Source organism: Cryptomeria japonica, chromosome 4, assembly GCF_030272615.1.
Source record: "Cryptomeria japonica chromosome 4, Sugi_1.0, whole genome shotgun sequence".
NCBI lineage: Eukaryota > Viridiplantae > Streptophyta > Pinopsida > Cupressales > Cupressaceae > Cryptomeria > Cryptomeria japonica.
The window spans coordinates 274,391,995-274,411,547 of NC_081408.1; the positions used below are offsets into that span (position 1 = coordinate 274,391,995).

At 37.1% G+C, this 19,553-nt stretch overlaps 1 protein-coding gene across 1 annotated transcript in view; it reads left to right on the forward strand.

Moving 5' to 3' along the window:
* Nucleotides 1-19,553, forward strand: part of LOC131074031 (uncharacterized) — a 112,798-nt gene that overhangs the window by 66,174 nt on the left and 27,071 nt on the right. Inside the window, exon 6 of the mRNA XM_058010579.2 lies at nucleotides 15,042-15,166. Within this exon, the coding sequence (XP_057866562.1) occupies nucleotides 15,042-15,166 (125 nt within the window). The remainder of the gene's footprint in view (nucleotides 1-15,041; nucleotides 15,167-19,553) is intronic.

Consider the following 19,553-nt stretch of genomic DNA (forward strand, 5'->3'; position numbering starts at 1 on the left):
GCAAATTTTCCTTAAGTGTTGTCAAAATATCCTGGCTTTCCTGAAGCCAATCACGAGATTTAGGAACATTACTTTGATCAAAAGCAAGGTCAAGAAAAGAGAGTACATCATAGCCATATAATGCTTTGAAAGGAGTCATGCCAATTGACATATGAAATGTAGTATTATAACAATATTCACCCAAATATAACCAACGAACCCAAGCTTTTTGATGTCTTGCTACATAGTTACGAAGGTAACCTTCTATCCACTTGTTCACTATTTCCGTCTGTCCATTAGTTTGCGGATGATAACTGGTGCCGTGGTTCAACTCTGTACCTGTCAATCTGAAAAGCTCCCCCCAAAGTATAGTAAAAAATCTACTATCTCGATCACTGACTATATTCTTTGGTAAACCATGTAAACGGAATATCTCTCTAAAGAATAAATCTGCGATCTGAACAACTGTGAATTCTGTAGTGATAGAAAAGAAGTGTGCAAATTTAGTTAATCTATCAACCACAACAAAAATACAATCTTTACCTTGGGACCTCGGTAAACTTGTGATGAAATCCATTGATATACTTTCCCATTTCTATTTTGGTATAGGTAGTGGCTGTAATAAACCTGCAGGATAAGTATGCTCTGCTTTATTTTGCTGGCAAGTGGTGCATTCTTTGACATAATGAAGGACATTGTTTTTTAATCCTTTCCATGTGAACCTTTCTCTTAGCTGTCGATAAGTTTTAAAGTATCCAGGGTGCCCTGCTAAAGGAATATCATGCACGGATTGGAGGATTTTCTCTTTCAACTTCGAACCTGGAATCAAATAAATCTTGTCCTTGTAATAGATAACATCATTTACAACCTTATATTTATCATCTTGTATATTACCATCTAGCAAATCACATGCAAAAGAATCGTTAGAATATTCAACCAGCAATAAAGATTTCCAATCAGCTGTTACTACAGATAATGCATTTATTTCAGGCCTTCTAGATAATGCATCTGCAAGAACATTGTTTTTACCTTTCACATATTCAATTTCAGAATCATAAGCTTGGATCTTATTGATCCATTTTTGCTGCTTGTCATTCAAGTCTTTTTGTCCCAAGAAATATCTCAAACCGTTATGGTCAATTCTTACTACAAATTTGCAACCAACCAAATATTGTCTAAATTTTGCCAATGCGTGCATGATTGCCAACATCTCTTTGTCATAAATAGAATACAATCTCTCAAGGCTACTAAGTTTCCTGCTTTCATAAGCTATAGGATGTTTATTTTGCATTAAGACTGCTCCTATTTCTTGGTGTTGGAAATAAGCCACACCCGGACCGATGATGGACTGGTCCAAGAGGGGCCAATAGCTCAGTGGTAGAGCACTCCAGCAGCATATGGAAGGTCCTAGGTTCGGGTCCTAGCTGGTCCATGGCTCAACATGGTATCAGAGCCAGGTCCAGGCTAGGAGCCCCAAGCACACGCGAGGTGTGGCTTAAGGGGGGGTGTTGGTGTTGGAAATAAGCCACACCTGGACCGATGATGGACTGGTCCAAGAGGGGCCAATAGCTCAGTGGTAGAGCACTCTAGCAGCATATGGAAGGTCCTAGGTTCGGGTCCTAGCTGGTCCATGTCTCAACACTATTCCCTCACCAGATGCATCACATTCTAAGATGAAAGGCTGATTAAAATCTGGGAGTGCAAGTACTGGGCAAGAACTCATTACCTCTTTAAGTTTCTCAAAAACTTGTTGTGCTTCCTCAATCCATCGAAATGCCCCCTTTTTGGTAAGATCTGTCAATGGTGCCTCAAGCTGTGAAAAGCCTTTGAGAAATCTCCTGTAATAACTACATAATCCAAAGAATCCTTGTAAATCTGTAAGATTTCGTGGCGGTGGCCAATCCAGAATGGCTCTTATCTTTTCCTGATGAACTTGTACACCTGTAGCACTGATCATATGCCCTAAATACAAAATTTCTGTCATTCCAAATTCACATTTAGAAGCCTTTGCATAAAGTGATTGAGATTCCATAATACCAAGAGCTATATCAATATGTTTCAAGTGATCTTCCCAAGTTTTGCTGTAAATCAATGTCATCAAAGAAAACTAGCAAAAATGTCCTCAACTATTTGTTAAAGATATGATTCATGCAAGACTGAAATGTTGCCGGAGCATTTGTTAAACGGAACGGCATAACCAAAAATTCATAATGACTATAATGACAACGAAAAAGCAGTTTTATGAATATTTTGATCTCTTAACTTAATCTGATGATATCCTAACCTCAAATCAATTTTAGAAAAATGGACAACACCGTGTAATTCATCTAACAACTCATCAATACGAGGAATTGGATACCTGTTTTTGATTGTCTTCTTGTTAAGAGCCCGGTAATCAATACACATACGAAGAGTTCCATCCTTCTTTTTGACTACTACTACTGATGATGCAAAAGGACTAGAACTAGGCCTGATATGCCCCATATCCAACAATTCCTTAATTACCTTTTCTATTTCATCCCTGCATGTTTTAGGATGTCTGTAAGGAGTTGTGATAACTGGTTTGGCACCTTCGTCTAATTCAATGGTATGTTCAAATCCTCTATCAGGTGGGACTCCTGGAGGATTATCACTGAAAGCCAAATGATGTAAATCTAATACTTTTAACAAATCATCTTGATAAGATTTAGATTCAAATTCTGATAGATTATACATTGTGCTGACCATGCCACATCTCCATGTCTGAATATAGCCTCCATTCTTTTGGCACTAACGATCTTGGGACCACCGTTAGACATTCCACGAAGTACTATTTTCTTATCATCAATTTTAAAAGAAAATTCCAATCTTTTGAAACTTTGAGTGTAGTCATCTAATGTTTCCATCCATTGAATACCCAAAACAACATTAGTGTCAGCCAAATCAATCACATAAAAATCATCAGTAACAGTATAATTACCAAGAGTAATACTCAATTTAAGAACTTTATGAGTATTGGATAAATTAGTTCCACCTGCTACTCTTACATCAAAATCCTCATGTTTTTCAGTTTGCAAACCACACTTTTCCACAAGAGCTGCATCTATAAAATTATGAGTAGAACCACTATCAAGCATAACAACCACACGCTGCCCATTCAAAACTCCTCTAACTTTGAAAATATTATAATGTGGTGTTCTTGTCATAGATGCTATTACCCCTTCACCATGTTTTACTGTCTCTGATTCTGTGTTTTTTGATGCATGTTCTATGTTAGGTTCAACATTCTCTTCATCGTCACTATCTGACATAACCTCAATGTAATGAATTTTCCCCTTTCCCAGACATCTATGTCCTGGCTGCCATGATTCTTTACAACTGAAACATAATTTTTTCTTCTGAGTTCTTCCCTTTCTTCTTTATCTAACTTGTTATTGGGGAAATTTTCCTTGTTAAAGGGTTGTTTGTCTAGCTTAAGTGGTGGTCCTTTATTAAAAGTTTTCCCTTTTGAAGAAGGTTCCAATTCCCTTGCTCTTTTAATAGCTGTCTGTAATGTTGAAGGATTTAAGGATTTAACCCATCCTTTGAGTGAATCGAACAATCCATCTATAAATATAACAATTTTATGTCTCTCAGAAATTTCAGTTACTAAAACTGCCAACTTTTCAAATTCAGAAATGTATTGCTCAACAATTCCAGTTTGCTTAAGCTGAGTTAAATCTTTTAGATGAAGTTTAGGATCTTTAGAATCAAATCTGTCAATAAGTTTCTCAGTGAATTCAACATATGTAATAATCTGATTATGACCCAAAGTTACTTGCCCATGGTGCCACCATTCATGTGCTACACCATCAAGATGTAATGCTGCATATTTGATTGCTTCATCTTCCAACATAGGATTTAATTGAAAATAGGTGTCAAGTTTTTGCACCCATGCCCTGGCTGTGGTTTTCCTTGACCCATCAAAGTAAGGAATAGACATCTTACCAATTTTTCTCTGCAATTCATTGTTATTCCCTCGCTGTCCTCTTGGCCTATGTTTCCTTCTGACATCCAAGTATTCTCTAAATGTCATTGTTGATCTAAAATCATCCCTTGATAATAACCAATCATGGTGTATCTCATCTTGTAATTCTCTAATTGTCAGTTCATTTTCTGGTTGCACATTCCTAGCAGTGAAGGTTGGCATAAAGGGTTTGGTTGTTGCTATTCTTTCCGGCTGATTATTATTAACAGAATGCTCATCTCTACCCCCATTATGTATCCCAACATTTTGATGTTGATTATTATTTTGTGCCATAAATTGGGTCATTAAATTAGTCATTCTGTTGGCATTGTCCTACATATCTTGTTGACTTCTGATTAAAGCTGCGATGAGATCCCTATTGTTTTCAGGTTCCCCCATATTGTTTGTTGCAAAAATAATCTCTTCGTCAGTTTCAGTATGGTTGTCTTCAATTTCAAACTGAATAGAAGAACTACTTTGTGCTAAAGGAAAGTTTTGATATCTGTTTTGTCGGGCCCTAGTATTATGAAAATTATAATTTCACTGGTGCATACTCAGCCGTGCATAGATTTTTCATGAATTTTCAACTAAAAAACACACCCTATAGGCTGGCAGGATTCAAAAGCTCTGATACCACTGTAAAATTCCTTAACTGAATTTATTTGCAAGGAAAAGAAATATCATAGGTCAAGCAAAAGATTGCTAATAAAACATAAAGATATTGAATCTTTGAATTTCTGGAAATTTCATCACACCATTCGGTTTTAATTGCATTCTTCCTCTTGCTTAATTCACAACAAATTTATACTTGTTCGATATAATAGGGGAATGATTATTGATCATTTCAAATAATGTTCCTAATTCTGCAAATGAAAGGAAATGAATATGTAGTTTGCGACTGGTAAAGATTTTGATATTTGTGCACCTGAAGCGTTCATAGCCAAGTTGGCAATTCGGTGTTGACTCAAACTATTATACTAAAACGGCTCTTTCCGAAAACACCATCACAGGTCAAGCAAAAGATTGCTAATAAAACATAAAGATATTGAATCTTTGAATTTCTGGAAATTTCATCACACCGTTCTGTTTTAATTGCATCCTTCCTCTTGCTTCGATTCCGCCATGGATATAATAGCAATAGGAAAATCCCAATAGGCCAATTATTATTGACGAAAGGAATACTCTGTATTTCTTATAGGAAACTATAGAGATGAATATGAACTCTCTTCCAATTATTAAATCTAATGATATTTTCTGCTGCCCCATTTCCAACAGTGCCTCCATTTAAAATGAATTTAGAAAGGAATTCGTTCTGTCCCGAAACTGTTTGGAAACCAACCCAAAACTTATTCCATTTCAAAAATAAACAATAGTTTATTGGCTTATTAATTAGTTTATATTGGTGAAGAAATACTAATATAAAATAATTAACCTGAGAATAATTTATTTAATTATTAATTAATTTATATTAATGAAATGGATAATTAATATAAAATAATTAATATAATATTCTAGTTGAACTTAAACTAGAATTTATTAGGGGACATTACACAGAACCTGAAATTCACTTGTGAGCTCATTTTTGAATCAATTTATCCCTACCCTTGTTAGTCTTGTTTGTACACACGACCTACCAAATCAGTAGATTAAGGCATGGGCCTTATTCTGCAAGCAGATTCCAAGATTGGAGGATGATACCAAGAAGGAACAATAACATGATGGAGCCACACAAGGAGATGGATAAGTGATGTGAATGATTGAGAGCATAGAATGTTTCCTAGACAGAGATAGGCTTCTTACTTTAGCCTTGCAAAAAGCTTCCCTCTTGAAAAGCCAGTACTACCCCAAGCAAGAAGATAAGATTGAAGTTCGTTGGCGAAAGACACAAAGATCATTAAGGATGCAAAATCCCGTTCCAGTTCGAGATGTCTTCACCAATCCTGAATACTTCAAGTTCTAGCATCCTGAAGCAGCATGAATATTTTCAAAACAAAGGATGATGTAGTTAGAGTTGTATCTTCGGACACATAGAATAGTTTCAATTATGTATTTGTAATTTTGTTTTGACAAATTTACTTGTAAAAAAACAATTTTGTAATAGCAAGTTTATCACTTGCACTTTTGTAATTACAAGTAAGTTGATTACAAGTCAATTTAGAATAGGACTTGTAATTTTGAATAAGTCTTAGTTAGTAGTTGGAATAAGTCATGGTGGTTGAGAGAATTTCTCAAGTTAGTTAGGATCTTCCCACCTTTTTCTCAAGGCTCCTCTCCTATAAATACTTGAGGGGGTCTTTTGTAATTTGTATCTTTTGGCAATGCAACAAAACTCTGCTAGTTTGTATGTACACTCTAAGACTTTGAGCTTAGTTGTAAATCAAATTGCAGTCAATTAAAAGAGGCAAATTGCTTTCAAACTTTGTGTTGATTCAAGGTGTTATGTGACGACATTTTTCTGGAGATTGATTGTGAATTTTGAGGTGTTATACAAGAGGGATTCAAGCTCAATCTTGTAGTCGTTGAGCTACTTATTGCGTTTAGAGTTTTAGATTGGTATTTAGATTTGATACTGTAGACTTTGAGCTGCTTGTCACATTTGAAACCATTGTAGGATGCTCAAGCAAAGGGGTAACTTGCAGACTTTGTTTTGCTTTTATTTTCTATGTTTGTGCATAAGAGGTGCATCATGTGGTTAGACTTTGAGCTGCTACATATCGTGCTTAGTTACCAAAAAATCATCTACAAAGGTTGATAGGACAGTAGAAGTGCTGAAGACTTTGTGCTTTCATTTCTGTTTTCTCGTCCCGGGGAAGTGATGAAGGTCTTTGTGTTTTCATGGAAACTTTGCTTCCCTTTATGTTCCAAAAATCCTACAAAAAAGTCTCAATTCTGTATTTGCTGTTATTTATTTCCAATTGCTATTACTTTTCTGTGAAGAGAAAAGAGTATAGTTTTTCTTCAAAGAAGAAGAAAGACCGCTGTCCCACCCATATTAGATTAGCTTAGTTTGTAGATAGGGGGAGCCTTCCCTAAATTAAGAGAGTATCATACTCACACATTGTGGCTGAAACCACAATTTTGCACATCCCCAAGGTGTACAAAATTTTCAACCAACAGTTTTTGGCGACTATGCTGGGGACACGAACGCATTCGAAAGCCTCATGCTTTTGTTTGAAGTCTAGTGTCTTGTTTTCAGAATAACTTTTCTTGGGTTTCTGCTGAAGAAAGAGATTTGAAGTATTTTGTTAATTCTATCTTAGAATCTCTGATATACATTTGTTGAATCATTACACAGTAGATTGGCCCATCTGAGTCACCAACAGTTTTTTGCGACTCTGCTGAGATACGATACGCATCCGAAAAGCCCCATGCTTTTGGTTGAAGTATACCGGTATCATATTCATTGTAATTTCTGTTCTTGTAATTTCTCAAGCTTTCACCAAGGATATGTAAAATGGCTGCTCAAGGTCCTTGGGGGAGTGCTTTTGGTCCGTTGAATTTGACTCTGCCATTACATGCTCTTCCCAATGGTTCACGGAAGAACTTTCCCAAGTTCTTTGGAGATGGACGACAACATCCTGATGAGCACATTGCTGCCTTCTATATTGCATGTGGTGTGCTTGGTGTGGAACATGAGGATGTTTCGGTAAGACTTTTCATTGAGACTCTTCAAGGTGCTGCTACAGATTGGTTCTACCACCTCACACCACAGACCATCACAAACTGGGCTACACTCAGAACAAAGTTTGAAGAAAGGTTCAAGCTTGTAGAGGATGTGCATGCATTGTTAGCTCAGTTGACTCAAATGAAAAAGGAGTCACATGAACCCATGCGGGAGTTTGTGGCTAAATTCAATAAGTTGTCTAATAGAATTCCAATGGTGGCTCAGCCTACTGCTGTGAATTTGAAGTGTTTCTTCATCAACGCTCAAGTGCCTGAGGTAAGTTTTCTGTTGAGAAGGGTTGTTCCAAGAGACCTTGCAGCAGCACAAACCTTAGCAGTTGAGGTTGAAGATGATCTTATCCTTGCTGGTAAGATCAAAGAAACGGGACTCGGACTCGGCTCAGACTCGGCAAGGCCGATTCGGACTTTGACTCGGGACTCAGCGTTAGACTCGGCTGGACTCGGGAAAGTGAAAAACTCAAAATATTTAGAGATTTTTAAAGATTTAAAACTTGTTTCAGACACCCTTTAATGAATACACCTTAAAGACACAAAAACATCATTAAACTCGGCTCATTTGATTACATACACAAGTATACATCAATCACATAAGCATAAACACAAATTGTAGTTGAAGAAAATAACAAACATAGATATATAAATATTGTCAAATGTATACAATGTTACAAAACTCATGGAATAAAAAATCCATGTCATCATATGATCATCATCAAATGTTTCATACAAATACCAAAGGTAAATAGTAAATACTAAATACAATTACAAGTGTACAAGCCTATGGCTCAAAGGGCTATGCACCCTCTCGCCCTGGCCCCCTGCGAAGGCGTTTAAAGTAGGTCCTGGATGATTCAGCAGCCATAGTTGCTCCCCGTGACACCATGCCATACTCACCAACATTAGGAACAACTGTGTCACTCTGAGTCTCAGTATTTCCTGTCTTTGCTCGTGCTCTCTGCTCCTCCTCTGCCATGGCTACAGCCTCAGCCTCTATATCTACTTGGTCGATCCAATCAATGTCATCATCACTAAATACAGCTGTAGGAGTCCCAAGAGTTGTTTGATTCTCATTGGCCCACTTTGCTTCAAGATCAACCTCATCTAGAATGATAGGAGACATGTCAACTATTGCATTCTTTCTCATTCTCAGGCGGAGGTTGTAGTGAACAAAGACGAGATCATTCATCTTCTCCACAGATAATCTATTGCGCCTCTTGGAGTGTATGTGCTCAAACATACTCCAATTGCGCTCACAACCTGATGCGCTGCATGGTTGGCTCAAGATGCGAATGGCCAACTTCTGAATATTTGGTGTCTCTGGGCCAAAAAAGTTCCACCAATGATCTGAGTTTGAAATGAGAAAAATAAATAAAATCAATCTCACTCATGAACTCATTTAACAAGTTACAATATAGTATTGAATAAAACTAAAATTAAGCCTTACAATTTATTTTTACCTGACATCATAGTTGTCCTACCGTCTTTGGCGACAGGACGAGAGAAGGTCTCCCCTTGTGCATTTGAGAACAACTGTAGCTCTCGAAAAAGGTCTATCTGAGAAGTACCAGCAGGTCCCATCTTCTCCATGATTGCATATAGCCCATTAAGGACCTCCACATTAGCCTTGAAAGAAGGGATAAAATGGAATGCCGGATTTAGATAATAGGCTGCTGCATGGATGGGCCTATGAAGCTGATGATGCCATCTCCTATCAATGATCTCCCAAATGGGACCATACTTGCTCTCATCTCCTCCATAGACGAATCTGATGGCCTCCTTCACCCTATCCATGCCCTCATATATATAGCCCATTGCGGGCTTATCTCCATCCGCAACTCGCAACAAAACCACCAAGGGCTTAACAAACTGCAAAATTGAAAATATTGTGTAATTCAGAAAAATGAGCAAATAAGAGAATACATATAATAAGTAATAAAACATGAAGTGAAATTGTAGAATTTATAAAAGAATTACCTTCACTATCTCATCACAAGGGACCCAAAAGCCTTGCTCATCAAAAATGCAGTCTGCCATATCTTTCCCTGCACGGGTGGTAGCATAGGATGAAGAAGACCACTCCTCACAAACAATCATACGTCTCAAGGCAGACTTAGACCTAACCATGGACTGCAATGTGAGGAAGTTTGTGGCAAATCTTGTGATTCCTGGACGAGCTAACTCCTTCTGCTCTGTGTATTGTCTCATAAGAGCTAACACCCATGAATGATTATATACAAATTTGCAGACATTTCTTGCCCTTTCTACACATCTCTTGACCCATGGGATTTTTCCAATATCCTCCAACATGAGGTCAATGCAATGAGCAACACATGGAGTCCAAACTATAGATGGGTGCCTCTCCATCAATAGTCTACCTGCAGCAACATAATTTGTTGCATTGTAAATTGTAATTAATGGAGGTACAAACTACAAGATAATAATTAATTTGCAAACAAAATTAGTTTGTAATCAAAAGTTTACCCGCAACAACATAATTTGCTGCATTGTCGGTCACCGCCTGTACCACGTTCTCCTCACCCACATCTTCAACACCTCCTCTATCTGCTTACATAGGTAGGTGGGATTCTTGCAATGGGTGGAGGCATCAATGGATTTGATGAAAAGGGTGCCCCCTGAAATAAAAAAATAAAGCTAGGTCAATGATCATTCAATAAAACCATTAGATAAAAAATAAAAAATTAAAGACTATATGAAACTAAAATTAATCAATCACCTGCGGAAGAAACAAGAAAATTAAGGAGAGATCTATTTCTTCTATCCGTCCAACCATCAGTCATGATGGTGCAACCTTTAGTGCTCCATAACTGGCGTTGTTCATCTAAATCCTTCTTCACATCATCCACCATTTGAGACAAAATGGGTCCCCTCAAATCACTCTCACTAGGGGTTTTGAACCCCGCCCCGCATATGGTAATGGCATCAACCATTTGTTGCCAATAAGGAGACCTGTCGCAAAGAAACTCAATGAGATAAGTTAAGTATAAAAATTAAAACAATCAAAGTTATCAAACATAAAAGTTAGTAAAACATTCACCTGGCTACAAAGAATGGAATACAACTGTAGCTCCAAAACCTGCCAACTGCCATTTTAGCAGCATCATGGACCTCCTTGCTCCAACCCATGCCCTCAAGCGACGGTTGGGACCCAGGAGTAGTGCGAGGCACAAAGAAGGAATCCAACCTAGATTTAGGAATCCTAGGTCCAATGGTAGCACTCCCACTACAACTACTAGTGCTAGGAGCATGAGAAGTGGCGGTGGCACTGCCACTTATAGAAGCAGAAGCAGAAATGAAAGCACCAGCAGTAGCAAACTAAGTGGGACGATATGGAGGTAAGGAAGAAGGGCCTCCAACACAACTTAACTGTGTCCCTCTTCCTAAAACTGTCTCTCTCCCAATGGCCGCTCGATCCTCCTTTTGTTTCTTTTTCCTTTCAATCTCCTCAACCATTACATAACATTCACGTACGACCTCAGGGACTGCTTTTAGGCATGGTTCGGCATCATGTCCACGCACACCAGCAATATGGTATTTCAGCCTATATATACCTCCATGGAATATTGTTTTGCAAAACATACATTTTGTTTGCCCCTTTCCTTGCCCTGGAAAATCCTCATGATATTTCCAAGCAAGGTCCTTTCTAATGGGGGGTCTAGAAGTTGAAGTAGACATTTTAGGATAGTTTTGTGAAACTTGAAGTTGAGGCAAATAATAAAGTGAAGTTTGTTGCAATAAAACATTACAAATACAAAATAAAATTAATACATATTACATACATTCAAAAAAACTAAAGTAGGGTTTGTCAAACCCTACTTTTAAAAAAAAGAAATTTACAAACCCTACATAGTACAACACTACAACTACATACTACATGCTACATACAAACATACAAAAGATTTTGAAAGAAAATGTAAAACTTTAAAAAAAAAAGAATAGAAAATGCAATTTTTTCATACAAGAAACAAACTAATCTTCAAAAAGACAATCGTACCTCTTACAACAAACTTGAAACGAGCTGCAAAGTCTTCCTATCCAACTCTTGATGCACCAAATCGAAACACAATGCAGCTCCAATGTAACAAATTGAAGAAAACCTGAGCTTCCTCCTTGCTGGTTTTTCTTCTATGCACCCTTGTTTTTCTTCCCAACTCACTTTACTCCTCCTTTTTTTGCAAGTGAATGAAATGAAAGTCACTTTTAGGGATAGAAGATAATTATGAAAAAAAAAACGGACTTGAAAAACATTGCAAAATAATTTTTTTTTGTGTTTTTTGTTTGGCTTGACACTGGCTGAGTCTGGGGCTCGGGACTCATCGAGTTTGGCGAGTTTACTTGCCAGACTCGGACGAGTCTGAGTCCGAGCCCCTGGGACTCACCGGGCCTGACTCGTACTCGGACTCGCCGAGTCTGGGTGAGTCTGGGCGAGTCCCGTTTCTATGGGTAAGATAAAGATAGAGCCAAATGGGTCCAAAGGAAACTCTTCTTTGGGATCATGGGCTACCAAGAGAACAAATCCCATGGTGTAGAGGTTGGCTAATGAGCTGGTTGCCCTCAAAAGGCAAATAGCTCAAGGTGTATTCTGTTCCCCTCATGATGAAGACATTCCAAGGAGGCCGCACCCAAATATTGCTCCTAGTTATGTTACTGAAAACCAAGACAAGCTTCCTTCAGCACCAGAAGGGCTTGCTCTTGAGGCACCACCAACAAATGCAGCAGTGGAGGATTCTGAATTTGAATAAAGTGATCTTGCTAGTCTCTTCCAAGAAGAGGAGGAAGCATACATAGTTGGCGACTCTCATATCTGGTCTATGCAGTTCCGGAAAGCTAATGAACAAAAAGAATGGACCATGTCGGATACCATTGACAATACACAACAAGAGGTTGAAGGTGCTGGTAAAGGAAGACAATCATATCATGAGATGTGAAAAGATGGATATGCATGAAGGTACTGGTCAAGTTGAAGAAAATGAGAAGACTGCATCTATATTTCAAGGTCATGAACTTGAAAAAGTGAAATGTATTTGTTAAAATAAAGTAAATACAACATTTTACATCTTCCTCTTCCCTGATCTTTTGAAAACTAGGGGAGAGGTAGAACTAGAGGGTCTAGTCCTTGGACTACTGTGGCTCCTCTGTCTCACTTGGGATGATAGGCTGTGGTTTGACCTCCATCTTGGATGTAGATTATGGTGGCAATGACTCCTTTGCCTCATCAATGCCATCCAATCCTAAATCTCCTACTGCACCCACCTCCTCCAATGCTTATCTCTCCAATTCAAGGATCTCATCCTTGGTAAACAATGGAGGCTTCTCATCCTGTCCTGTCCAATCACTATAAGGATCTATCTCATCCAAATCAATTGTATCATCTGATATGCCCTCTACCTTCCTTGTGCACAGTCGAAGAGTGTATTATACAAATACAAGGTCATAGAGGTGTTTTTGAGCTAATTTGTTCCTCTTTTTTGCGTGGATGGCCTCAAACAAGCTCCAATTGTGCTCACAACTAGATGCACTGCAAGGTTGGCATAAGATGTAGAGGGTAAGTCTTTGGAGATTTGGGGTGTTCCCACCCCAATTTGTCCACCAAGACTCTACCAAAATAAAATATTGAAGAGTTAGAAAGTAGGGTCAAAACATATTTTATCAAATTATCAATAGTTGTAAACTTGTAAATTTGAAATTTGTAACTTGTAAGATGCATGTGAAAGACTCCAAATTTTTTTAACATAGTGTTTGAGTGGTTCTTCTTCGCTTAGCTAGCTCTGAAGAAAAGAGCCTACCCCTTACTTCCCTGTATTTTTGCAATTCATCAACAATTAGGTTTCTCAGCTGAACCTAGGGTGTCATCCTTTGAATGCATGTAGTGAGACCCTCCATAACTTCTCCATCGAGATTTGAGAAGGTATCTAAGTAGAAAAAGGGGGTTGAGGAAGTACCTTGTTGCATGGATGGGTTGGTGGAGTTGATTGGTTGGTGGATTTGATTGTTCCACTTCCTATCAATAATCTCCTGTATGGGATCAAATTTTATGTAGTCCCCCTTATAATAATTTTTGATAGACTCTTTGGTCCTATCCATGGCCTCATAAATATACCCTATTGGGTTTTGTTCCCAATCTACCAAATGGTGAACTCTAACCAAGGGCTTTGACACCTACAATTTAAAAATACAAAAAGATTAAAGTTACAAATTTATAATGAAAGACTTCAATAAAAAAATTAAATATTCAATTTGACTTTAAATTCAAAGTTTTGAAGTTACCTTCACAATCTCTGTAGCTCTTTGTGCAAAAAGGTTGTCAAAGACCATGTTTGCAACCCTCTCTCCTTCAAGCTTCTTTGAATAAGATGAGTCTAGCCATGCTTGACTTACAAACATTTGTTTCAAAGTTGTCAATGAACCAATAATGCTTTGCAACATTAAGAAAACTATTGCAAACTTTGTGACACTTGATCTTACCAACTCTTTTCCTTGGGTGTGATCTCTCATCAAATGAAGAACCCAAGGGTGATTGTAGATAAATTTTGTGATGCTCCTTGCATCATCTACAATCGGCCACCTAATCAAGTTTGCCTATGTCCTCCAAAAGAAGGTCAAGGCAATGTGCTGCACAAGGTGACCAAAAAGGTGTCCTATGTTTCTCTTGGAGGATCCTCCCACTTGTCTCATATGCTGCTGCATTATCAGTTATGATTTGCACCACATTTTCTATGCTCACCTGCATGATAATTTCCTCCAACATTTGAGACAATGATTTTACATTTTTGACTTTGTTGTAGGCATCCACCGATTTCAAAAAACTAACCTCACCTCTGGAAGCTACCAAAAAATTAATAATGGTGCAGTTTTTGTCATCCATCCATCCATTAGAAAAAATAGTGCAGCCATGTTTTTTCCATTCCTTTTTCTGTTCCTCCACCACTACCCTTGCTCTATCAGTTGCATTCATGAGCAACCGACAAGTATAAAATGAAATCAAGTACACAATTTTAATTTTTAATTATAAAGCTTATGCCAGAAAATGGTGCCCCCATCTTGAGCAAGAAGAGCAGTAATAATTATCCTGTAAGTGGAGTTGTATGTCCTTATCTTTTTTGAAATTATTGTAAGGTATTTTAATTTGTTTATAGAGATAAAGTATGTAATCGAATTATCTGATGTTTCATCTGAATATACAGACATTAATTTAGTTTATTGTAAGATACAGTATTTTAATGAAAGTGGCTATCCTTTTTTAATGCTTTTCTGTATCCTGGTGATAATATATTTAAAGTTTTTCTGGTTAGGTTTCCATTATAAATGAATTTTTTGTTGGCTAAAAGAAAACCAGTTAATTTGGTTTGAAACCGTGACTACTGTCCTATGATTGCAGGGGCAGGTATTGACCTATCAAATTTAAAAGTAGTGGAGGGGAAATTTTGTTGGGATCTTTATATCGAGGGACTGGTGTTGAGCTCTGATGGAAATTTTCTGGATGCATTGGCTATTGCTATTAAGGTTCATATAATATCAATCTATTCTGTCAGATTTTCTTACATGGCTCCTAAGTCAGATATAAGATTTAATATTTTATTTCATGGAATCCTATCTGAAAAGATGCATACTTTATTTTTTGTCACACTTTATTATTTCTTCCTAGGTATATTTATCAACTTTTACTGAATCGACATAGTTTTTAGCCTATTTATCCCATCACCCCTTTTTGATTTGGAGAATGTTATAAACCTAAATGTCAGAGAAGCCTAAATGTTACAAGCCTGTTTAGAATTCTACTCTCTGCACAAATAATGGTAATGTATTTTAGTATTAATGCAGAAATTAGCAGGTATGCACCCTAAGGAATTAAAAGACGAAGCTTTAACAGGACAAGAAGAATGTGAAAAATGTAGTATCCTAAATGGAATATTTTATCTTCTCCTGATTTAATTAAATTCAACTCAATGCATTTCACCAATTTATCTCACAAATCAGATATGAAGTCAGGATCAGATTTAGTCCAATTATGAGTAATGACAGCAAGCCACACAACCTTATAATCAATCCTTGAATAATCAACTTGTAGGTGCAAATAATTAAGTATTTCTTTACAAATTAGACCTGCAAACTGTAATATTTCTTGAAGCCAGTTGAAGGGATAATTAATTCAAACTGAAATTAATCAAATTTATACAATGGTTATTTCCATGTGAAATCAATCTAAGAAATTGTGGGTTTTTGTCCAATTCCAGACCTAGAAAGTTTTTTGTCCTCAGGTTAATTGAACTGAAGTTCCATGCTCCATAAGGAGTAAAATCAAATAATAAAATGTTTCCCTATATGTCCCTTTCTCCTTGCTTGGCCTCCCTTAAATAGAACATTCCCCCAATAGACCCACCTCTTCAAATGCCTCTTGATTAAAAATAAACTTTCACTACAGTTCCATTTATAATATTATTTAACACTAATATGATTGTTGGTGCAACTTCCTTTTCCTTGCATTAATTTGTATCTCTTTACTTAGCAGCTGAACTTAGTGTTCATGTTGAGTGCCATGTACACATTGTTTCCAGTGGATATTACATTAAGCAGTTGATATGTATACTATTTACCTTTATAACCCATAGGGATTCTTCCTTTGGCGACCCACAATCTCCTTTATTCTTCGTATGCGGTGGCTTCTCCTTGTTTACAGACTGCTTAATGTTAATTACTACATTTTGAAAAACCTCCAAGCATTTCCTTTATTGGGGGATTTAATATCCTTGCAAATGGATGTTTCCAACGGCAGCTTTAAATCATCTATTACACACTTAAATCTTTGAGTCTCCCATATAGTCCCCAAGATCCACAGAAAATGATGGGTGCTTGGTTATTCTTGGTTTAATTTTGAACGAACATTACAAAAAGGAGGTGAAAACATTTGATGGTGCCTATAGGCTATAACACTCAAAACTTGATAAGACAATGGGTTTGATACAGTGATGAAAAGCACACAGCAAATACTGAGAGGGGGTTGGGGTGAATCAGTATTTTAAAACTTTTAAAATGCACAAAACCACATAAAACATAGAGAGAGCAAACATCAAGATGCAAACACAGTATTTCACGTGGAAAACCCTTTCGGGTAAACAACCACGGCACATCAATAGCTTTCAACTATCAAATGAGCACGAACTCACTGAGAGCACCTACTCTCCTCGAAACACCAACTTCGTTTAGATTATTACATCAGATGATAGACTGAGATCAACAGAAGCACTTGCATTCATTAAACCTCCACAATTCTCGACCTCAAGGTTACTCTTCAGCAGCAAAGTAAATGATAATCAAATGAAGCACTTCAAGTATCCATATACCAATGAATGTGGTTCTGTTTTGTTGAAACCAAGTGATCAGAACGATACCACAAACCCCTATCTCCTCTAGACAAGTAAAATCACTCCTAGTGAAGATTATCAAAGTCCACCAATGTTCTGAAAAACAATTCCTCTTTACACCAGTCCAATATAATCACATCAGCTCTTAGAAATCAGAAAAAATAAAAATAAATCAGAGCTGTGGTAGTCTTTTATTTCTTGTATATATATTCTCAGCTAACCACACTTCTCCAAAACATCTTGTATATTGGCAGCTCTATCCTATTTCAGTCAGCACGTCCCATTAGCCTTTTCACCTCAGGACAGAGACACTACTCTCGTCTCCTATTTAAAAAAAAAAAACTCATACGTATATATGCTTTTAGAACAAGACAACCTGATCTTGAAATAGACACAAAATTCTTCAATTGAACCGCTTTTTCTTATCAAATTAAAAAATGACTTGTCCAAGGCACGACAAGAAAAGAAATGTTCCAAACACTCCATTGACTCAGATTTACTGCCTTACTCAAAGACTTTTATGCCACTGCAAGCCGTCGCACCAAGGAAGAATAAAAGCAGGCACCACGATGCAAAAGTCAAAAAACTTTTACAAAAACTGAAGAAGAAAAGTCGCACCTCTTTTAAAAAAAATGATACAAATCTGCAAGCATTTAATCCTTACTGTTGCACACAAAGGATAAGGATAAAGATATTTTAAATAGCATATCCAGACATACGCTTAGCCGCCCAAACTAACGCAGCTCATAAAACACACCTCTCATTTTATCGGCTTTTTGAAGAGTCAGCCTTCAAAAAGTTACATGGCAAATATGCTGACGAAGCAAGTGAAGTGGACAAGCAGCCAGCTCAAACTGACAACTAGGTAGCTCAAACACACAGCCAGGTAGCTTAATCAGACAACCAAGTAGATCAACCAAGCAACCAAATAGCTCAACCAAGTAACCAAGTAGCTCAACCAAGCAGCCAAGTAGCTCAAACAAATAATTGTTAGTCAACCTTGATCATCATCCTTTGACATCAATGAAAAAATATCCAAAAAGTGAGAGCCACAACTACTAAGTGATTAACATGCACAGATTCAGTAACAGTTATATTGTATTATCTGTATCTTTTTGTATATGGACATCAGGACTATACCTCAATATATATTTCAGTATATATTTATGGTGATAAGTATGTGAAATGTTGTATAAACTGTAGATTAAGCTGCATTTTTGTATAGATATAGCAGCTGCATAGAAACTATAAAATCAGGGATAGCTCAGTGACTTAATGGTCTGTGGTTATAAACTTTGAAATTTTGTAACTCGATTGAACTATATCTAATACTAAAAAAAAACAAAAAAACAATGGGTTTGGACGTGTCGTTATACACATCCAGAAGGCATATCAAAGGAGGATGGCCTAGTGCATATGCAAAAGAGGCCAACCTAAATAAGACCTTAGCATAAACTACATGAAAGAAAATATAAGCTCCTAGACAAGAATGCAAACTTCAATGCTATCCCCTAGCTTGACTAGAGAGCTGGACCACTAAGACTATTGTAGAATTTCCCTCTTCGAAGGAGACTTCTAATGGATGATCAAAGATTTATAATGATGAAATGTGTCCTTGGGAAATGCCTTGGGGAAAATGTCTACCAACTGAGCCATTGAGGATGCATGCTGGAAATCAACTTTAGCCTCTTTCTGGGAAAATCCTTTAGCAACAAGGCATGTCTTATGCTTATCAATAGAACCATCTGCTGTAAAATTTTTCTTATAGATCTATATGTAACCAATAATATTTTCTCCCTCAGAATGAGGAACAAATTCCCAACTATTGGCTTATCTTAACCCCCAAGAAATAATGAAGTCCCATGTCAGACATCTCAAAGGAGGCATGAAGCCCAGCTTTCATGTCTTGGATGAGGGACGTTATATCCTAGTATTAATCATGTCATCAACATATGGAACAATGATTAAAAAATGATTGAATTGATGAAGGATGTAGGGATTGTGATTTCCTTTGCAATGCACAAAGTTTTCTGAAATAAAGAAGTGATGTATCTTTTCCCATTCATGAGGGGCTTGCTTAAGCCAATCGAGGGATCTCTGAAGTTAAAACACAAGTGGGAGATCATTTTTCTTCCAAAAACCAAGAGGCTGTTAAATTAATATCTCTTTCAAATCTTTGTGAAGAAATACAGTCTTGTCATTCATCTAATGAACTTCCCACTTCAAGGATATTGTTAAAGAGAGAAGCACATGAACATTATCAATGCCTGCAATTTGAGCAAATGTCTCATTGTAGGTGATCCGGTCCTTGGACGTTAGATCTTTGATGATCTTACTTGCAGTGCTGGGCAGAGAATATTGACTAAGAGATTATAGAATGATGTTGGCCTCCAATACAATAATTTAAAGAAGATATCCCAAATAAATTTTCTTGAGCTTTCCAAAGTGTAAAGGTCTTTGATGATCTTACTTGCAGTGCTAGGCAGAGAATATTGACTAAGAGATTATAGAATGATGTTGGCCTCCAA